This window comes from Clytia hemisphaerica, unplaced genomic scaffold (assembly GCF_902728285.1).
Source record: "Clytia hemisphaerica strain Z4C2 unplaced genomic scaffold, Clytia hemisphaerica genome assembly, whole genome shotgun sequence".
Taxonomy (NCBI): Eukaryota; Metazoa; Cnidaria; class Hydrozoa; order Leptothecata; family Clytiidae; genus Clytia; species Clytia hemisphaerica.
In genome coordinates, this window is record NW_027104378.1 from 379,125 (window position 1) to 397,198 (window position 18,074).

At 36.8% G+C, this 18,074-nt stretch overlaps 3 protein-coding genes across 3 annotated transcripts in view; 2 read left to right on the forward strand and 1 right to left on the reverse strand.

The window, feature by feature from the left end:
* Positions 1-689: 689 nt before the first annotated feature.
* The window catches only part of LOC136819085 (dmX-like protein 1), a 66,745-nt gene continuing 49,360 nt past the window's right edge, over positions 690-18,074 (reverse strand). Inside the window, exons 37-43 of the mRNA XM_067075253.1 lie at positions 16,276-16,406; positions 14,719-14,793; positions 5,487-5,578; positions 4,713-4,765; positions 4,019-4,108; positions 3,118-3,245; positions 690-1,203 (exon numbers count right to left, since the gene is read on the reverse strand). Of these exons, the coding sequence (XP_066931354.1) occupies positions 1,018-1,203; positions 3,118-3,245; positions 4,019-4,108; positions 4,713-4,765; positions 5,487-5,578; positions 14,719-14,793; positions 16,276-16,406 (755 nt within the window). The 3' untranslated portion in view covers positions 690-1,017. The remainder of the gene's footprint in view (positions 1,204-3,117; positions 3,246-4,018; positions 4,109-4,712; positions 4,766-5,486; positions 5,579-14,718; positions 14,794-16,275; positions 16,407-18,074) is intronic.
* On the forward strand, positions 6,284-8,632 carry LOC136819053 (uncharacterized). The gene is made up of 3 exons (XM_067075219.1): positions 6,284-6,488; positions 6,817-6,877; positions 7,601-8,632. The coding sequence occupies exons 1-3, from the start codon at positions 6,408-6,410 to the stop codon at positions 8,080-8,082; spliced, it is 624 nt and encodes a 207-aa protein (XP_066931320.1). The 5' UTR covers positions 6,284-6,407; the 3' UTR covers positions 8,083-8,632.
* LOC136819080 (uncharacterized) lies at positions 8,665-10,620 on the forward strand. The gene is made up of 2 exons (XM_067075248.1): positions 8,665-9,124; positions 9,396-10,620. The coding sequence occupies exon 2, from the start codon at positions 9,610-9,612 to the stop codon at positions 10,618-10,620; it is 1,011 nt and encodes a 336-aa protein (XP_066931349.1). The 5' UTR covers positions 8,665-9,124; positions 9,396-9,609.

Sequence of the window (18,074 nt, forward strand, 5' to 3'; positions counted from 1 at the left end):
ATCTATAGGTCATACATCTCAAACTATTTGAATATCCCCTGATACTTCTCGAAGACTCTAATAAAGGAGTAACAAGGTAAGGGAATTTCTTGGACAAAAAATCCATTTATAGATTCCACTACTGAAGAAGCATCCCAATGCTTATATAAGTTCTTTGAAAATTTTTAAGGAAGTTCTAGGGCTGAAAAACAATGTTCACTACATTATTAACGAGTTTCCAGCTGGTCAAAAGCACGGTCGTTGTTACTCTCAGCTTGAATATAACGTCATTACAACGTCCATCCAAGGTCCCCAACGTTCATTTGACGTTAGATGAGCGTTCAAACAACGTTGCGTTGTGTACCCTTTCTCTCCATCATCATACACGGCTAATGAGACATTCTAAGGTTTTACCCACTGACCTTTATATATCCTGGAACAAGCTATATCCCCCGTCTTTGATTGAAGTTTTTTTTAATTGGTACCCGTAAAGAAGCGTCAAACGGCGCTACATCATCAAAAGTTTTCAAGGGAAAGTAGATATTGAGTTTAAAGCCCAAAGGGCTAGAGTAGAATCTCTAACCTTTCTCAGGCAAGAAAAAGTGAAGCCTTAAAATATGCGTCGTATTTTTGACGACGGATTGGACCTAGCAATTATTTTGTTTTCACGTGTTATTTTATGCCATTTGTGTAAAAACTTGGCGGATCGTGTTAGGCCGCGCAACTTTGGTAGGATTTGTTGGCTTAAAATCCTACCGAGGAGATTCGATTCTAGCCCTTCGGGCTCATACTTCATTGAAAGTAGATCTAGCGATATCGATCCATTTACACCACTATTGATGAGTAGTGCCGCCATTAGGATACCACTTTTCAAAAAAACTCTGATCAAAGATTTTGCTTGGCCGGGATTGAGAAACTTGGTCCAGGGTATATAAAGGTCAGTGATTTTACCAGGCACTCTCAAACAGGTGCACAGGTTACTGGCAAAAATCAACCAGATCTTTCCCTTTCATCCTCTCACCACGTTTGTTAACGACTTCAAGAATTCTTGTAATGTGTATATCTCCATTTGACAGTCCCATCTCCACCACAAGAAAAGATTTTTCGTGACGGCATCACACGAATACATTGGACACCAGGACTGATCTGACGTAATGATACAGTACCTCGCGCATGCTCTTTAGGAAATGAATCCAACATCTCACTACCTTCGATACTCCACACCTGAAAAAAAAATTACGAAACAAAAACTAATATTTGAAAATTAGACTACAAACAGCGTGTCCCAAAAAAAGTGGACAAAATTTTTATTTGAAGTAAAAAGTAATAAGTAATTCATGCTAAATATTATGACTCGTAAACTTAATATTTCAGTCTAAAACACCTTTTCAATTATCTAGGGAATTTAATATCTATTGATTGAACAGAAAATTGTAATCTTATTTCAATTGTTCTAATACAAAAAACATCAAAAACGTGCAAAATTGGAACAAAGCACCAAATTTGGACCAGACATACCTAATACCCTATGGATTGATATTAGAAGTGCGGCCCAGAAAAATTTTAAGGGTCCCCCTTATTTTTGGACACATTTATTGAAAGCCTAGGCTAGAACCAAAGTGCCCAATTTTTATGGAAGTTTCAAACTTTCAAACTCATTTTAGGCAAAAACCAATTATAGAATCTGAAAGCTCTCGAAAAACTACATAGAAGACTTTCAAGCGAGGCGAACCCTAAAAATATTTTTGTTTCCGGTCCACCGGGTGACGAAAAAAACACTCACCCGGCCGGCCGCAAAAAATTTTTTTTTGCTAAATTTCGATCCCAAAACTCGATTTTTTAAAGCACTCGTAAACTGGACACTCTCTTTCATTTTGAATATTTATCTTCAATTGCTAAAGGCTCCAAACTGTGATTACGAAGTGATCTTTTTTGAGAAAAAAGTAGAGTGAGAGAAACATTTCCCCAATTTTTTAAATCCTCACTTTATGGATGTTTCTTTTTATTTTACTCACAAGTCAGCATGATTCCTTTTATAAAAACAAAGCTGTTTACTTACTGAAAAGTCCCCACTTTGTGAATGTTTCTATTTATTTTACTCGCAAATCAGCATGATTTTTTTATAAAAACCAAGTTGTATATAAAAAAAAACATTCTTAAAAGTTGAGTTGCAAGCAAGAATTAATAAAAACAATGCAGGGTTTAGTTTGAGATGAATAAAGTTTCATTTCTATAACAATGATCAGGATAAAACCTTCATTCCAAGTGATTTCTAGGCGTGCATTTTACAGTACGTTTTACAGTAGAATATAATTTATCACGTGCGATAAATCACACGCCTCAAAAACTGATTCACGAAAGTTTTCCAAACAAACAAACTAACCCTACCCCTAACGATGATGTACGAAAAAAAATGCGGCCGGGTGACGACAAAATAAATTTTCACCCGGCCGGTGGACCGGAAACAAAAATTTTTTTCGGGTTCGCCCGAGTATGGCCGATTTCTGTACTGAACGGGAGTTATTTGATGTAGAAGTGTCATTTTATAAGCGATTTATGACCAAAATGAGGGGGAAACCATCACCTTTTCATCAAATTTTTTGTTCATGAGCGTTTGGAACATAGTCTGACTTTTGTTATCTTAAGTGCATAACTTTATGAATCTACTGGTGCCATAGTTGCCATAGTAGCCAGTGCTCTTCCGGAGTATACAGTGTGTAATCCGAAAAGCGGGCAAATCTTTATATAAAGTAAAGTCCTCATGGGCTATTCCAGAAATAGTCTGTACCCTCTATGTTGAGGAGGTGTGACGTCCAGGGTGGTCTGGTTTTCGAGTTTAACAATCCAGGGTGGTAAGTAAAACGGGGTCAAAAATCCAGGGTGGTCCAAAAAAGGAGAAAAAAAATCCAAGAATCCAACCTCCTCAACATAGGGGTTACAATTTTCTTCTGGAATAGCCCAATTTATGCGGCTTGTACACTTAATATTTCAATCTCAAAAACCTATTCAATCATCTTGGGACTTATTTGAACAAAAAATTTAAATCTTACTACAATCATTCTAAGCCCAGTTAAGATGATGAGTTTTGAGGATCTAACTTTATATAAAAATTTGTCAGCTTTTTATCTCTCAACAAACCTTTATATCTCCTTCCACACTGCCGGTAACGAAGAACATTTCCATGGGATCCAAAGACATTGTTTTGATCAACGAATCATGTCCTTGGAAAGTGTGTAATAAACGGCGATGTCGAATATCGAAGATGCCTTTATGATGAAATTTCATGTGTGTAAAAAGAGTTAAGGATGAATGGTGAAAGTGAGAAATTTTTCTAAAAATAGATAAATTGCGTCTATATTTTACGTGAACGGCCCAGTAATCTTGGACTTTAATTTACTCAGTCTTTCGATTGTTTTCATCGGGGATTCGAGCCGAGAACCTCTAGTGTTGACAATTCCTTGGCTAATTGGTAACCAGATGATGATGATGTTTTTTTCTCCAAATTATTGTAACCCAAACCTTTAACCCCCAGTGGACGTTTCCCTGACCGTAATTTAGCCGGAAAGGCAATGCCCGATAAAAAAACTTTAATTTCAGGCGAAAATAAAAAAATGTAATGTTGTTTCCGGAAAACGGCCGGCCGCAGACTATGGGTTCATCTACATGGTCCATCATAAAGAATATCAAGTTGACCGTTCAAGCTATTTAACGTCGTTTATTGGTTAGATATTCCCGCACGTAAATCAAGTTTTGTTCGTTAGTAGTTGATAAATTAGTATTCAGGGCTTACTTAATACTGTTTTTACATAAAATTTCTGATTCAAGGATTATAAGTTATCAAAAATAGGAAAATAAATTTTTTTCCGGCCGGCCGCATGAGAGCATTTTTCCTTCACCCGCATTCCGGAAACACTACATTTTTTTCATTTTCACCTCAGGTAAAATGTGTGAATTAAATAAAAATTTTGAGTCTGTCTGTAGCCAAGTCAAACTTTCCCTATGGATGGAAACATGAATTCGTCACTAGTGAAAAGGATACAAATATCACCCCTTTTTCCACCGGTTACCAAGGCTTGTTGACCTGGCACGTAAATCAAGCATTGTGCGCCGTGGTTGCCGTGTGCAAAACCTGAAAATGAAAAATAAAATATGGAATGGTTGTTTGCTTATAACAATGTTGAAGAAATATAGCGACATTTATAAACCCTGGACTAATCCGCCATATTTGATCGAAGTTTTTTTCAAAGTGAAACCCGTAAAGAAGATATTTGAAATTAGCGTCAAACGGCGCTACATCAGCATAAGTATTCAAGTGAAAGTAGACCTAGCGCTGCTGATACATCCTAAACCGCTATTGAGTAATGCTACCATTAGAGTACCACTTTCAAAAAAACTCCAATCAAAGATTTTGGTTGGCTAGGATTGAGAAACTGCCTCCAGGGCCTATGACCATGTTCGCTCCGAAACGAAATGAAATCATTCTATTGGTTAGAAGTGACTTTAAACTTATATGTAACCAATAGTACGAAACGGAGCCATTACGTGCGAATATGGTCTATATCAGCTCAGTGGGAAAACCTATTGTCACTGAAGTATGAACAGTAAGGAAACGTGAGATATATTCAGATATAGAGTAAAAAGGCAAATAGAAAGCTTTATTCATTTACAAAAAAGTTGACGCTGTTCAGGAAGAACGAAAACGTCTTCCAAGAGAATTTGTAAATTGTTCTTACTGTGTACTAAGGCTTTCCGTCCCGACAGTAACGTGTCCCAAATGCAAACATTTCTGGAGAAAGAAAAAAAAAGATTTTAGTATTCTTTAATTCTGGTCAGACAACTGGAACAGGAACATCAAAAAGTCTATAAAAATGATTATCCAATTATGGAAGTTATTTGAAAAGGTTCCCCTTTGACAGGGACTGGGAATGAGTTCGAACTAGCAAGAGATCAATGTATTCCTAATGGTTAATGGTTAATAAGCAGGATATTACGAGACCTGTGGAGTTAAGACGATGGCTACGACTACTTCATCAACTTCACACAAAGGATAGATTGAAAGTAATATTTACGACCAGATTTCAAATAATGCACCACTCGAAATCAAAGAAAGCGCTAGATTTCATCCTTTGTCGTCCTTAAAGGCATCAATTTCTCTTGACTGGAAAAGGCAAAATTCCCACAGTTGACTCTCGCTAATTCGAAGTCGAACGGGGAATCTCATTTGTTCGAGTTACAGAGAGATTCGAATTATAGAAAGCATTTTAAAAGGGTTTCTCCTTGACGGGGATTGGAAACAAATTCGACTTATAGAAAGATTCGAATTAGAGAGAGTGTTGACTGCAATTTGAACAAATCTAAGAACAAAAACTAAGCAAATTTCGAGTTATGGAGGTTGGCTTTAAGGCATTGCCGACTGAGAAGGACGGGAAGGAGACATTCGAGTTACAGGGGTTCGAGTTATGAAGACTCCGCTGTACGTCATCGGGTTGGACCAAGAAAAGCTTTACCTTTTATCGTTAGTTGCACCAACTGTGGCAATGAGACTCGAAGATCCCAGAAAAGCAAAATCCACACAATTCTTGGAGTGACATTTCATGCTCTGAAAAAAGAAATAGAGAAAATTTCAAGTTTTTCTTTTAAAAAAAGGGAAAAGAGGAAAAATAATTTACTTACTCATATATAATATTTTTCTCTGTTTAGCTCCACCATGCAACGATGGGATAATGACTAGCTTATACTATACGTCACGGCTTTTTTCTCTACACGGTAACGTCTATTCCACTTTGCGACTTTTTCGAATGTTTTGAGCCCAGGTTTTCGGGCTCCAAACATTCGATTTTTTTGAAGTCACTTTAAACTTTTGAAGCTCTTGCAGTAGCGAAAATATCTAATTTGCGTCAAAGCACTTGAAAGGCTTCTATTTTTCGAAAATGGAACCGACTAAGAACGGGATGAAAATCCCGGTTTTTGGCGAGGTGCTCGCTAGATAATTAACCGCTATTTTAGAAGTTTAGCACGGGCGGTCGCCAATCCGCCATTGGAATATCAAACTGCTAACGAATAGATAAAAGTCGATTCATGAGATATCAAAGTAGGTCCAAAATATCTTGAAAGAGTGTTTCATTACATGAAACAACAAAAATTAATAAATAAACGATATGAATTAGTTAACATAGGTATTTCCTAGGAAACATACGTATGATATGAATTAATCAAAAAGAAAAATAATACTCAAGATAATCGAATTTCAAACTTGGAAAATGAATATGATATGACTTAATTTCGATTTCATAATTTTTTTCTTTTTTCGCCCAATTATTTTTTTCAGTAACAAATGTCTGGGGTTTTTTTCAGATGTTTACTTCAAATCTCATGAAGAAAAGAAAACAACAGAATTTAAAGCTGAACTACACCATTAGTACAGAAAAATGTTTTCCTTTTATTGTTTTGTCTTTATATTTGGATTAATTTTGTTTCTCGATTTATCGACCGTTGGCTGTGAGTCAGAAGTAAGTAATATTACAATTCACATTGAGCAACTATAAAACTCAATTTCTTAGTACGGAGAAAAATTCTGGTGAACATTTTATTTGGCGGATGGACGGCAGTCGAAAAAGTCTTTGTGCAGATTTTCTGGCCAAATCAAACTGAGTGAAGAGCAAAAATCTAATTTCACGACTAAAAAAGCTTTGACTTTGCTTTTGACTTTTCAGACCTACATAAATTAAAAAAAACTCTGATACATAGTAGGAAGCTCGCGACTTTGGTCAATCCATCTCTTGGTCAGGTGAAGCTAGCCACCTTCAATCTAAAAAGCTAAACTTTCTTCTATTCTAGATTCTAGGGATTCCACCAAACAACCACGGGAAAGAAGCTTTGATTTTAATTGACGATGCAGGTATTTAATTCATCTTAACGAAGGTTTTATCGTTATCAGGTACATTTAAAGTCTTTTGTAAGGACAGTCACCTAGAGCAATCAGAGACACGAAAAATAACCTCGTTGTGATACATAGTCGATTAACGTTAGACTCGAGTCCACAGGCTTCCAACCAAGAGGCTACTAAAGCTCTCCTCAAGTTCTGATAATTTTTCGGCGAAATGTTGGCTCAGCAGAGATGATTAATAAGTTTTTGAAAACGCGAATGACATGAAGAACATTGAAAATACATCACGCTTCCGAGTGTGTTCTAGCCCGAGGTCCACTTAATGCTTTTTTATATGGCGCGATTAAATGGCCCGGGCAGTATGCTTTTGCTTAGAGCCTCCGCCAGATTTTCGTTGATTTTGCCAAAGCAAAAAGGAATGAAGCAATGTTTTTATTTGAAAATAAGGGATTCAAAATCTGTTATTGATGTTTGTTTCTCATTCTTAATTATAATTTTCAACTTCAAGTAGCTTTTTTGTTATTTGGATTTTTTTCTCAAAATGGCAACCTCGTCAAATGCACCTAGTCTACTTTTTTTGGACTCAAAAATTATTAGAAAGCAAAGTTCAGCCAGAAGTAGACTCTAGTCTAAGTGTGTTTGAGGAAACAGACTTTTCCAGAAACTCATATAGGATTTAGAAATAGTGTTAAAGTGTTTTCTTGCGGACACCAGTTCTTATTTTCTTTTCTTCAGGTTTAAACCTGACAATGGGCAACCTGTTAACAAAAATACCGCTTCTGTCACCGGAGTTTGTCATATCAGTGAACATCCGTATCCACACTTCAATAATTAATACCGGTACTATGGCATGCAATATAATACATCTGACAACCGGTGCTAACATTCTCGAATACGGCAGCAGATCACCTTTCATCGGTGTAATTGAAAACAGCTTGAAGCTATTTGTCGAGCAAGGAATCAATGGTGCAGATAGAACTGGCATGACTATACCAAAAATATTGAGTATCAACAAAACGTATCACGTCGAAGTTCATCAAAGGTATACGAGTAACGGCAATTATCGTTATTTTGTGAAACTCGATGGAACTGAAGTTGCCAGCCTTGTAAATACCGATGCAAGACAATTTTACGACATTAAAGTTTACGCGAGTAATCCTTGGAATGCAGCATGTCCTGTACACGCCAGTAACTTTCAAATCACTAACTTCTTGTAAAATAGTTTTTGCAAGGCATATGTATCTTTACTTGTCTGCGATAGCGACGATTAAGGTTTCATTTGGCTAAACCAAGATCGATTATTAAAGTTCGGTCTTCTTGTGCCTTCGCTGCAGCTGAACTTCATGGAACAAAGACCACCTATCTTCTACACTCACGGGAAATTCGAGTGACAGTGAATGTATTTGTGCTACTATAGACTTTCGACAATTCGAACTTCTATTATTCGAATCCTTCTATAATTCGAACTAATTCACAGTTCCCGTCAAGAGGAAACCCTCATAAAATACTTTCTTTCATTCGAATCTCTCTCTAATTCGAACAAATCAGAATCCTCGTTCCAGTTCGAATTGTCGAGCGGTAACTGTTGTTGTGCATGTCAAACCATGCGATTTTAATTTACTTAGAAAAATGGACAAAAATTTAATTTCACTCCGTGTCTTGTGCGTCCCTTCATGTCAGTGTCTTTTGTGTCTTTCATTTCAGTCTTTTGTTTTGGTCTCACGTCATTTCTTTATTCAATGTCTCTTGACAATTAATTTTACGCAGTCAATTAAGTTCTTTTGTATCATTTTTGTCATACAGGGTGTCCCTAATAAAAGTATCGAGTTTGAACATGCGATTGAGTAGAAAGTTTTAAGTGTGTATTCACAAAATTGTATTTTAAGCTCTCCCTCTTTTTTCTTTGTCATTACGTAACAATATGTGATGGAGAACGTTCTTATATTTTAGCGATAACACACACAAACTTTTTTACTCAATCGCATGTTCAAACTCGATACTTTTATTAGGGACACCCTGTATAATTAGTTTATTCACACTTAGGCAATTATCTAGTATTTTCAATTTTTGTTCAAGTACGCGTATTTTTCTCTCGATTTTCATGAATCATTAATCAAGCTATGAGAAGCTTTGTGTGTGGTTGCGTCAATATGGAGTTTCAGACTTAGACAGTTTTGGTCTAAACTTTCACAAATCAAATTCTATCAACTTTCAACTTTTGTGCACAGTCTTTCACAGTTTCAACATACTGGCTACCTGGTATGTTGTTTTCTGCCTTTGCCTCTCTGTGTTTTTCTGCTCATCAGCCCATTTGGCTCAGGCGTCTGGTCTTAGATTAATTTTTGATAAATTTCAGTTAGATTTCATTTTTGCTATATTTTCATGATATTTCTTGTGCGATTTTCACGATACCTTTAAGGTCGTTTTTTATCGATTTTCTCAAGATTTAAGTCAATTTCTGTTCAATTTTCTTGTATATTTTTCGTTCAATATTTCCTCACTTAGTTTTGTCATTATTTTTAATTTTCAGTTTGAACAATCGTATTCACTTCAATCGAAGTTCCAAACTGTGTCAGTTTATTTCCGTGCACAACATTCAAACAGACAGTACATCCACGACCGTCAACATTCAAACAAAAGTCGTTTCATCATTCAAACAAACAATACGCTAACGAAAATTCATCACCGTCAACATTCATGCAGAGCTGAATCATTCACCTGTTCATTCAAATCGATATCAACGCATGCTGCTCAGGCAGACAAAACGTGTCAACTACAAGGAGCTGAGTTCATCCGAAGACGAAATGGATACTCCTCATCTTCAACCGCACAACACCTCAGTAAATGAAGAACGCATTGCCATCGAAGTAATGTGTGACGAGATTCCAGATCTCATCAACGAACATAAGTTCGAAAACGTACAACCAGAGGACCTCAGATCGTTACTGGCGAAATTCGAATTAATGCGGAAATCAATCCGTACCAAATCACGCAGAATCGTGTCATCGGGAGAAGCCTTATCGGACGATCTCCAACTTACAATCAAGACAGGCCTGGATCAAATCACCAAGTACATACAGGACTCGAAGGAATACAACTCCAAGATCACTGTCACCAAGGAAAAGAAACGAGTCGACGAGTTCATCGCGCACAAAGAACAAACACTGGAATTCAATATGCAATGGGCCAAAGGAGCCATCGATGAACTGGAACTGAAGTTTAAAAGGATCCCTGCTGATTCAGCATCAATCGACCTCCTGAATTGGCGAAAAGAGATACCGTCAAACGAAACAAAGGTCAACAAGATTTCAGATTCCTACAAGGAATGCATCCAAACATCTACCACTAATGCACTGATCAAAACCACAATCAAACAACTTGGTGAGAGATATTTCAAATTAGACATTTTACGACAAACTTTTATGAACAACTTGAGCATTGAAATAAGTAATCGTGAACTAGACGTACACTCAGAATTCAAACGTAATAAACTGAACATTCATCTTGACAAATTCACTGGATATGATTCCAAATCAGACTATTATACCTTTCGTTCTGATTTCGAAAAAGTTCATCTAACATCAACTCCTAAGAGCTATCTACCAGATCTGTTAGTCAACAATTACCTTGCTGATCCAGCATACACCATGGTCAAAAACCTTGAGTCGATTGACGAAATTTGGAAACGCCTCGAACAAGCGTTCGGTGACACCAGGATGATGCTCAAGAAAGATCAATCAACTCAAATCACTTGAAATTTCAAAGAAAAATCCAGAGAAACTCGTATCTGATATCAGCAATCTCATCAGCATGATGCAAGAAATGGCAGCTCTAGCTAAAAAACATGATATCGAGGAACACCTTTATTATGGAGACACCCTCACTCACATTCAAAATCTTCTTGGTGATGGCAGAACGACGCGATTCCTTTCAGAAATCTATGAAGATGACTTCACACCCAGAGAAACTTGGACGAAAATGGTAACATTCCTTACGAAAGAACGTCGAATAGCTGAACAAAAACTTATCCTTCGAGACGACTCATCAAAATCAAACGACAACAACAAACCAAAGGATTCATCAAAGAACACCAAGGATACGAGGTACGGACATCATAATTCTTATGTCTCTGATACCTCAAATCCTCTATGTGCTTTGTGTGAAACACCTGCTGGAGTAGATCATCATGTTACCACATCAGGCCCAGGCCAGACGAGATTAATTCAATATTACACTTGTCAACTGTTTGCAGAAATGACACCTGCAAGTCGCCTCTCCCTCTTGAAATCAAAGGGGTACTGCTTTCAATGTTTGTTTCCAGGTGCAGCCAGTGCATCTGGAAAACACAAGGATGGTAAATGCCAACACGACTTCGTTTGTCCCGACGAATCACATCAAAAGTATTCAGTCCGAAAACACGTCTTGGTTTGTGAGGAGCACAAGGAGGAGCCTGCCAATGTCGAGTTGCTCGAGAAATTCAAGGAAAGGTTCTTCAGAAATCCAGATCTTCCAAGCTTTACGAAAAACATCAGTTTATCATTTCACACTGAATCTTTCCAAACCGTTGACGAAGATGGAGACAGAGGTATCTACATGCTCCAAGAAATTTAAATCAATCAAAACAAGCTCCTCATTTTCTTTGATAATGATTGTAGTGACTTTGTTGTCAGCCAAAAAGCAATCAAGCTACTTGGATCAAATGCAATCAAAGCGTCGTCAAAACCAGTCATTCTTGGTGGTGTTGGAAACAGTATTACAAAATCAACACTTGGTCGTTATATCGTCAAACTTCCACTGAGCAATGGAGAAATGGTTTCATTTACCGGACCCTGCATCCCAAAAATCACATCAACATTTCCAACTTTTTCACTCATCGAAGCTCACAAAGACATCGACGAATCGTATTCAAAGGCTGGTGGACTCAAACCATTACCGAAACTTCCGCGCTCAATTGGTGGTGACGTTCATATGATGATTGGCGTCAAACATCTGAAGTACTTCCCAAAACACGTTTATCAAATGCCGTCAGGACTGACAATACTCGAATCACTATTTACTAGTTCAAGTGGTGGAAGAGGAGTAATCGCTGGTCCACACCCTTCCTTCCGTTGTTTCAATGTATCTTCAAACTTCACATCAGTTTATCATAATACGATCCATCCAATCAAAACTCCTTTACTCGGGTTCAATGCAGACCACCCAACATCTTTGAAATACTTCCCTCAAAGTAAAGAGGATCAATCGAACCAATCAATCAACATCAACGATCAAAAAGAACATCCAATCGACTCGCCTATCGAAATTCCGTCGAAGACTCGATCGATCAAATCAACTCAGTCACTCATTACTGATTCATCCAATCACATGAATATCGCAATCAAAGTCGATCAAATGCCTCACAAACTTAACATCAATGAGTCATCAAATCAAAACGAGAAAAATAGTATAAAAGCATCAGTTATGTCACAGATCCCAAATTTCAACGAATCAAATCAAATAATACCAAACGATCAAATTGTCAAGTCTTTATCATCATCGCCAGCAACGTCCAACGAAATCACGTCAAACCTTAATCATGTCATTGGTTCTTTCATCCAAAGAAGGTCAAGTATCTCGAAAGCATTCAAACTCACGAATTCAACAGTCAGTCTATCTCAATCTGCAATCTGGATACCAATCATCAATCGTCTTTCAACCAACTTATCAGTATTGTATCCATTCCAAATGGACTTCAGTTGTTTACACGATTCACACTTATCCAGCCTCATGAAATCAACACTGGAAAAATTCCAACTCATCTGTTGCTACTTCTTAACGTCATCCGTCATAGATCAAACGTCTATAAACGAAATTGTCAAATATAGCAGTCTCGTTGTGATTAACTCATTTTATGACCCTGACTAGTTCAAGCTCAGAACTTAACTACCTGGGAGAAAATTGTCATCTTGGTCAACTATGATTAAATTTTTGGCCCATGGTGGGGGAATGTTGTGCATGTCAAACCATGCGATTTTAATTTACTTAGAAAAATGGACAAAAATTTAATTTCACTCCGTGTCTTGTGCGTCCCTTCATGTCAGTGTCTTTTGTGTCTTTCATTTCAGTCTTTTGTTTTGGTCTCACGTCATTTCTTTATTCAATGTCTCTTGACAATTAATTTTACGCAGTCAATTTAAGTTCTTTTGTATCATTTTTGTCATATAATTAAAGTCTATTCACGATAAGTGTGCACTCTTTTTTCTTTTACCTATAACTTTTGAAGGATTTCTTCAATCTTTATAAATTTGGTATCATTGGAAAGATATTAGTGAGTGGAACAATTTGAAATAAAAAAATCTTTAAAAGAATTCTAAAAATGAAGATGAAAATGAAGAAGAAAAAAATGAAGATCTTGTAGAAAAGTGCTATAACTTTCATTTTCACTGGAGAGATTCTTTGATCTTAGGAGATCATCACTGTGAAGAAATTTCATTAAAATATTTATTCAATATAAAGTTATGATACAAAGTTAATAAGTGATTGACCCCAAAAAACAGCAAAAAACTGCAGAAAACAGCGTTTTTAGACGTCAATCAGCTTATAACTTTGTTTGATATCTTTTGACTGAATGATTATTTTTGAGAATTTTTTTCACAGTGATGACGTTCGATGATTAAGAATTCACTTCAGTGAAAATGATAGTTATAGCACTTTTCTACAAGATCTTCATTTTTTTCTTCTTCATTTTCATCTTCATTATTATAATTTTTCTAAAGTTTTTTTTATTTAAAATTGTTCCACTCACTAATATCTTTCCAATGATACCAAATTTATAAAGATTGAAGAATTCCTTCAAAAGTTATAGGTAAATGAAAAAAGAGTGCACACTTATCGTGAATAGACTTTAGTTTATTCACAATTATCTAGTATTTTCAATTTTTGTTCAAGTACGCGTATTTTTCTCTCGATTTTCATGAATCATTAATCAAGCTATGAGAAGCTTTGTGTGTGGTTGCGTCAATATGGAGTTTCAGACTTAGACAGTTTTGGTCTAAACTTTCACAAATCAAATTCTATCAACTTTCAACTTTTGTGCACAGTCTTTCACAGTTTCAACATACTGGCTACCTGGTATGTTGTTTTCTGCCTTTGCCTCTCTGTGTTTTTCTGCTCATCAGCCCATTTGGCTCAGGCGTCTGGTCTTAGATTAATTTTTGATAAATTTCAGTTAGATTTCATTTTTGCTATATTTTCATGATATTTCTTGTGCGATTTTCACGATACCTTTAAGGTCGTTTTTTATCGATTTTCTCAAGATTTAAGTCAATTTCTGTTCAATTTTCTTGTATATTTTTCGTTCAATATTTCCTCACTTAGTTTTGTCATTATTTTTAATTTTCAGTTTGAACAATCGTATTCACTTCAATCGAAGTTCCAAACTGTGTCAGTTTATTTCCGTGCACAACAACTGTAGTTAAATTTACTAAAATAATTTTAATTTTCTTTTTAAAAGAATATACCTAAACCAAAAAAATCCATACCAGGATTGGCTCCGGATTAGTAATTACTTTTTACAAATCTCCGTAAAAATCAAACATATGTATGTCAGTGGCTCACCCTATATCTTTTAAGTTTGATCAAGATCACAATGGGAAAAAGCAAAAACTCAAGTCATGAAAACAAGTAATTTGTAGTTTCCAAAAAAAACTTCAAAAAAATTATTGTACGACTTTTTATTGAATAAAACAATTACTTGTATTTGCGAGCACAAACTCTGCACGAGAAAGCGGTGGTCGTCCATACTTTTACTATAATGATCGTAAAATTTTTAGTATAACAGTAACTTTTTAATGCCCGCACAGCAGAAAACTTACATAGAAGGGCGTTGTCTCGTGGGTGTTTGCCACTTGCCAAATACTCAAATAACCACTGTCGTCGACCACTGCAAACTAAACAGAAAGAAGAAAGGTACTAGATTAAGTGATTTGTTTTGAGTACACGTTTTTTTATAAGAACAAACTATATAAGAACATAAGGCTTCGCTGGCCAAAAATGTTAAGAATAAGTTAAGCACATTTTAAGGGTTTGTGGACTCAAAAACACCCTATTTCTTAGGAAAATGGTCAAAAAATATTCACAAAATGGTCAAAATAAGAACATGTTAAGAACATTTTTAGGCTTAAAACTCGAAAAGTTAAGAACATCCGCAAGCTTCAAAATTTTTGGATGTTCTTATAAAAAAACGTGTAAGGGGAGAAGGAACCACGTGTTAGTACACTATGAGTATACTTTCAGGTTAGAAAGCACTGCTTTGTCATACAAATATACCTTTGGATAAGGTAGAAATCACTATCCTCATCAGGGGTTTTGCTTTGTTTTTGGTAGGCTGGCGAATGAAAAATTAACTCTGGCGATTTCTAGATTCTAAGCCGGCGAATTCTTAACAAGTCCAATGCATTGATTAGCGTAAATATGTACCTGAGGCGGCAAACCGAACTTTTCGAAGGGCGAATTTTGTAGATTTTTTTTCGTGCCTTGTACCGGCCAAATTCGCCGTTCACCGGACCTAAATAAGACCCCTGCTCATTATGATAAACTTTATTTAATGCAGTCCCCGATCACAGACAGAAAATCACGTGATATATTTTCAACCAATAGGATTTCATCATTTCGAAAACAGACACTACGAATTATTTACCGAAAACACACAATTTATCTTTAGTGAGTGTTTCATTTTTCCCACTGTAGCAGGGGTCTTTTTTATAGGCCAAACGAACGGCCAGTCCAAGGCCGAGAAAAAAGTCAATTCGCAGGTCTAAAAGTTCGGTTCGCTGCCTCAAGTACATATTCTCGGGCCTAGAATCTAAAAATTCGCTATTGCTTTTTTTCATTCGCCAACCTTTCAAAAACAAAGCAAAAACCCTGCTCGCTACTTCTGAAACCATGCAGTGGTGATGAATATCAAGTTCAATAACCGCAAGAAGTGTAAGGGTGAAGGTAGAGAGTATATCACCATATTTCTTCAACACCCTGCCTGAAAGTGCTTGGGATTCGAACACAGTCCATTGCAGTGCAATTCTATGATCAAAACCTTCACACTACCAATCGGCAGAATGTTAGTGAGACACAGTGATAGCCTTATCCAGATGGTGAATGAATGTATGCCGAATTTATCGTTCTACATCTGCAATTCGAGCTTTACTAAGCTCATAAGAAGAGTTAGCCTAGAAATCTAAGCCAGATCGATTCAGTCACTTGGTAAAATCTGATGGTATATTGTGGGTAACCAAGCCAGTTTTTCAAGGCAAACTTAAAATTCCGTACATTATAAAAATCATTAAAGCGCTGATAACGCTATAATGCCGTCAGCCGTATCTTAGCCTTGTAGAACCTGCTTGATTGACCAGGCTAAAGAAGAGTGTTAAACTGACCTTATTTCCCATGGGATTGAAAGCGATTTTGTTGACTCTCTCGTGTTCACCGGGTGGCCGGAACAATGTGATTTGATCCGGGTGAATGAATTCAAACATACGGACACTCCCGTCTGCACCACCAACAACATCTGGAAAAAAAACAACACACAATTTCTATCTCTATCAAGATCATAAATTACCAAAAGCAAGCCAGCACCACATTCGTAGCACCACATTCAACACCACATTCGGAGCACCACATTCGGCACTTTCGTTTTCGCTCCAGCACCACTTTCGGACTTTCGTTTTCGCTCCAGCACCACATTCGGAAATTCCAGCACCACATTCAACTTTTGATTCAATTTTCATACTGAAGGAGTGTATTCCTATTCTGGAAATTATGATTCCTGTCAAGCCTTATTTATTAACTTCCATGTCAAGCCAAAATGAAGTCTCTATCACCATTTCCCTTCTCAGCCTCACATTTTAAAGACACCTCGGTAGAGTGCCGAATATCTTAATTTTGGTGTTTTGGACTAAAAATCATACTGAAGGAGAATATTCCTATACTAGAAATTATGATTCCTATCAAGCATTATCTATTACCTTCCATTTCAAGCCAAAATAAAGTCTCTATCACAATTTCCCTTCCCAGCCTCTAGTTTTAAAGACACCTCGGTAGAGTGCCGAATATCTTAATTTTGGTATTTCGGACTAAAAATCATACGGAAGGAGAGTATTCCTATTCTGGAAATTATGATTCCTATCAAGCCTTATATACTACCTTCTATTTAAAGCAAAAATGAAGTCTCTATCACCATTTCCCTTTCTAGTGTCACGTTTTAAAGGCACCTCGGCATCCCGCTTTGTTCAATGTATTGTTGGTCTCATCGTTCCCACCTCCCACCGGGTCTGTGAGATAGGGATGTACAGCTCTTTTTAAAAAAGTAAAGCGAAAAAAATAAGTTCAAATTTAGTACTCACATGCTTAAAACGCTCAAAAAGATATACAAACAAGCCCTGATTCTGATACAAATTATGGACGACTCAGTTTGCAGTTTACTCTAAAGAAAATACCTTTGCTCTCGCAGCAGTGGAGGGGGAGGGTTAAGAAAATGGGGGTACGAAATGCCGGTAATTTTTTCTTGAAATTCCTTAATCTCGGTCAAAAAATTCTCAAAAACAGGTTCTGGCAAAAAGTCAATTAAATCTGACAATACTGGCAATATCGAAACGAATCGCTCGAAACTTTTTTGTACAAGTACAGTATGACTAGTGAGATTTTGCTAAGTACCTGACTAGAAATAACCGATGTTGTTTGATGGCTCCAATTGATGCCCCTGTTTTGCTCCCAAAAATGGAATGACAAAAAACATAAGTGACTGTGGACCATGGTTGGCGCCGAAGAGAAAACTTTTTAATTTTGACCCTCTTTTATTTGCTTCAATACGACCATAATTTGGAATGATTTTGCCAATAACAGAGGTTATTGGAAGTCCGTTAGGGATTAAAAATTTCCTTTTGTTTTTATAAACGTGGGGAGACCAGGGTCCTCCGCCTGCAATGACTCTGGGCTGGACTCTGAATCACGCACTATGTATAACCAGGCTTTTATCATAAGGAACCATTTTCGTGGCAAATGAGGGCCATACACGCTTCGAGAGAGAGGGTTAAACTAGTGCGATTCAAAGATGTTTACCTCCTATTACTATTAGAAACATAACTGATTGCTTCGTGCACCTGCACTTCGCTCCCCCTTTAAATATGGGATTGGTGTGTACCTCAGGTTGTAGAACTGAACTGAATAGGTGCCTATC

Coding starts and splice junctions, on each gene's coding strand:
- LOC136819053 (XM_067075219.1), top strand. CDS start 6,408: ATGTTTTCCTTTTATTGTTTTGTCTTTATATTTGGATTAATTTTGTTT. Junction 6,489..6,816: donor CCGTTGGCTGTGAGTCAGAA/GTAAGTAATATT, acceptor CTTCTATTCTAG/ATTCTAGGGATTCCACCAAA. Junction 6,878..7,600: donor GATTTTAATTGACGATGCAG/GTATTTAATTCA, acceptor TCTTTTCTTCAG/GTTTAAACCTGACAATGGGC.
- LOC136819080 (XM_067075248.1), top strand. CDS start 9,610: ATGCTGCTCAGGCAGACAAAACGTGTCAACTACAAGGAGCTGAGTTCA.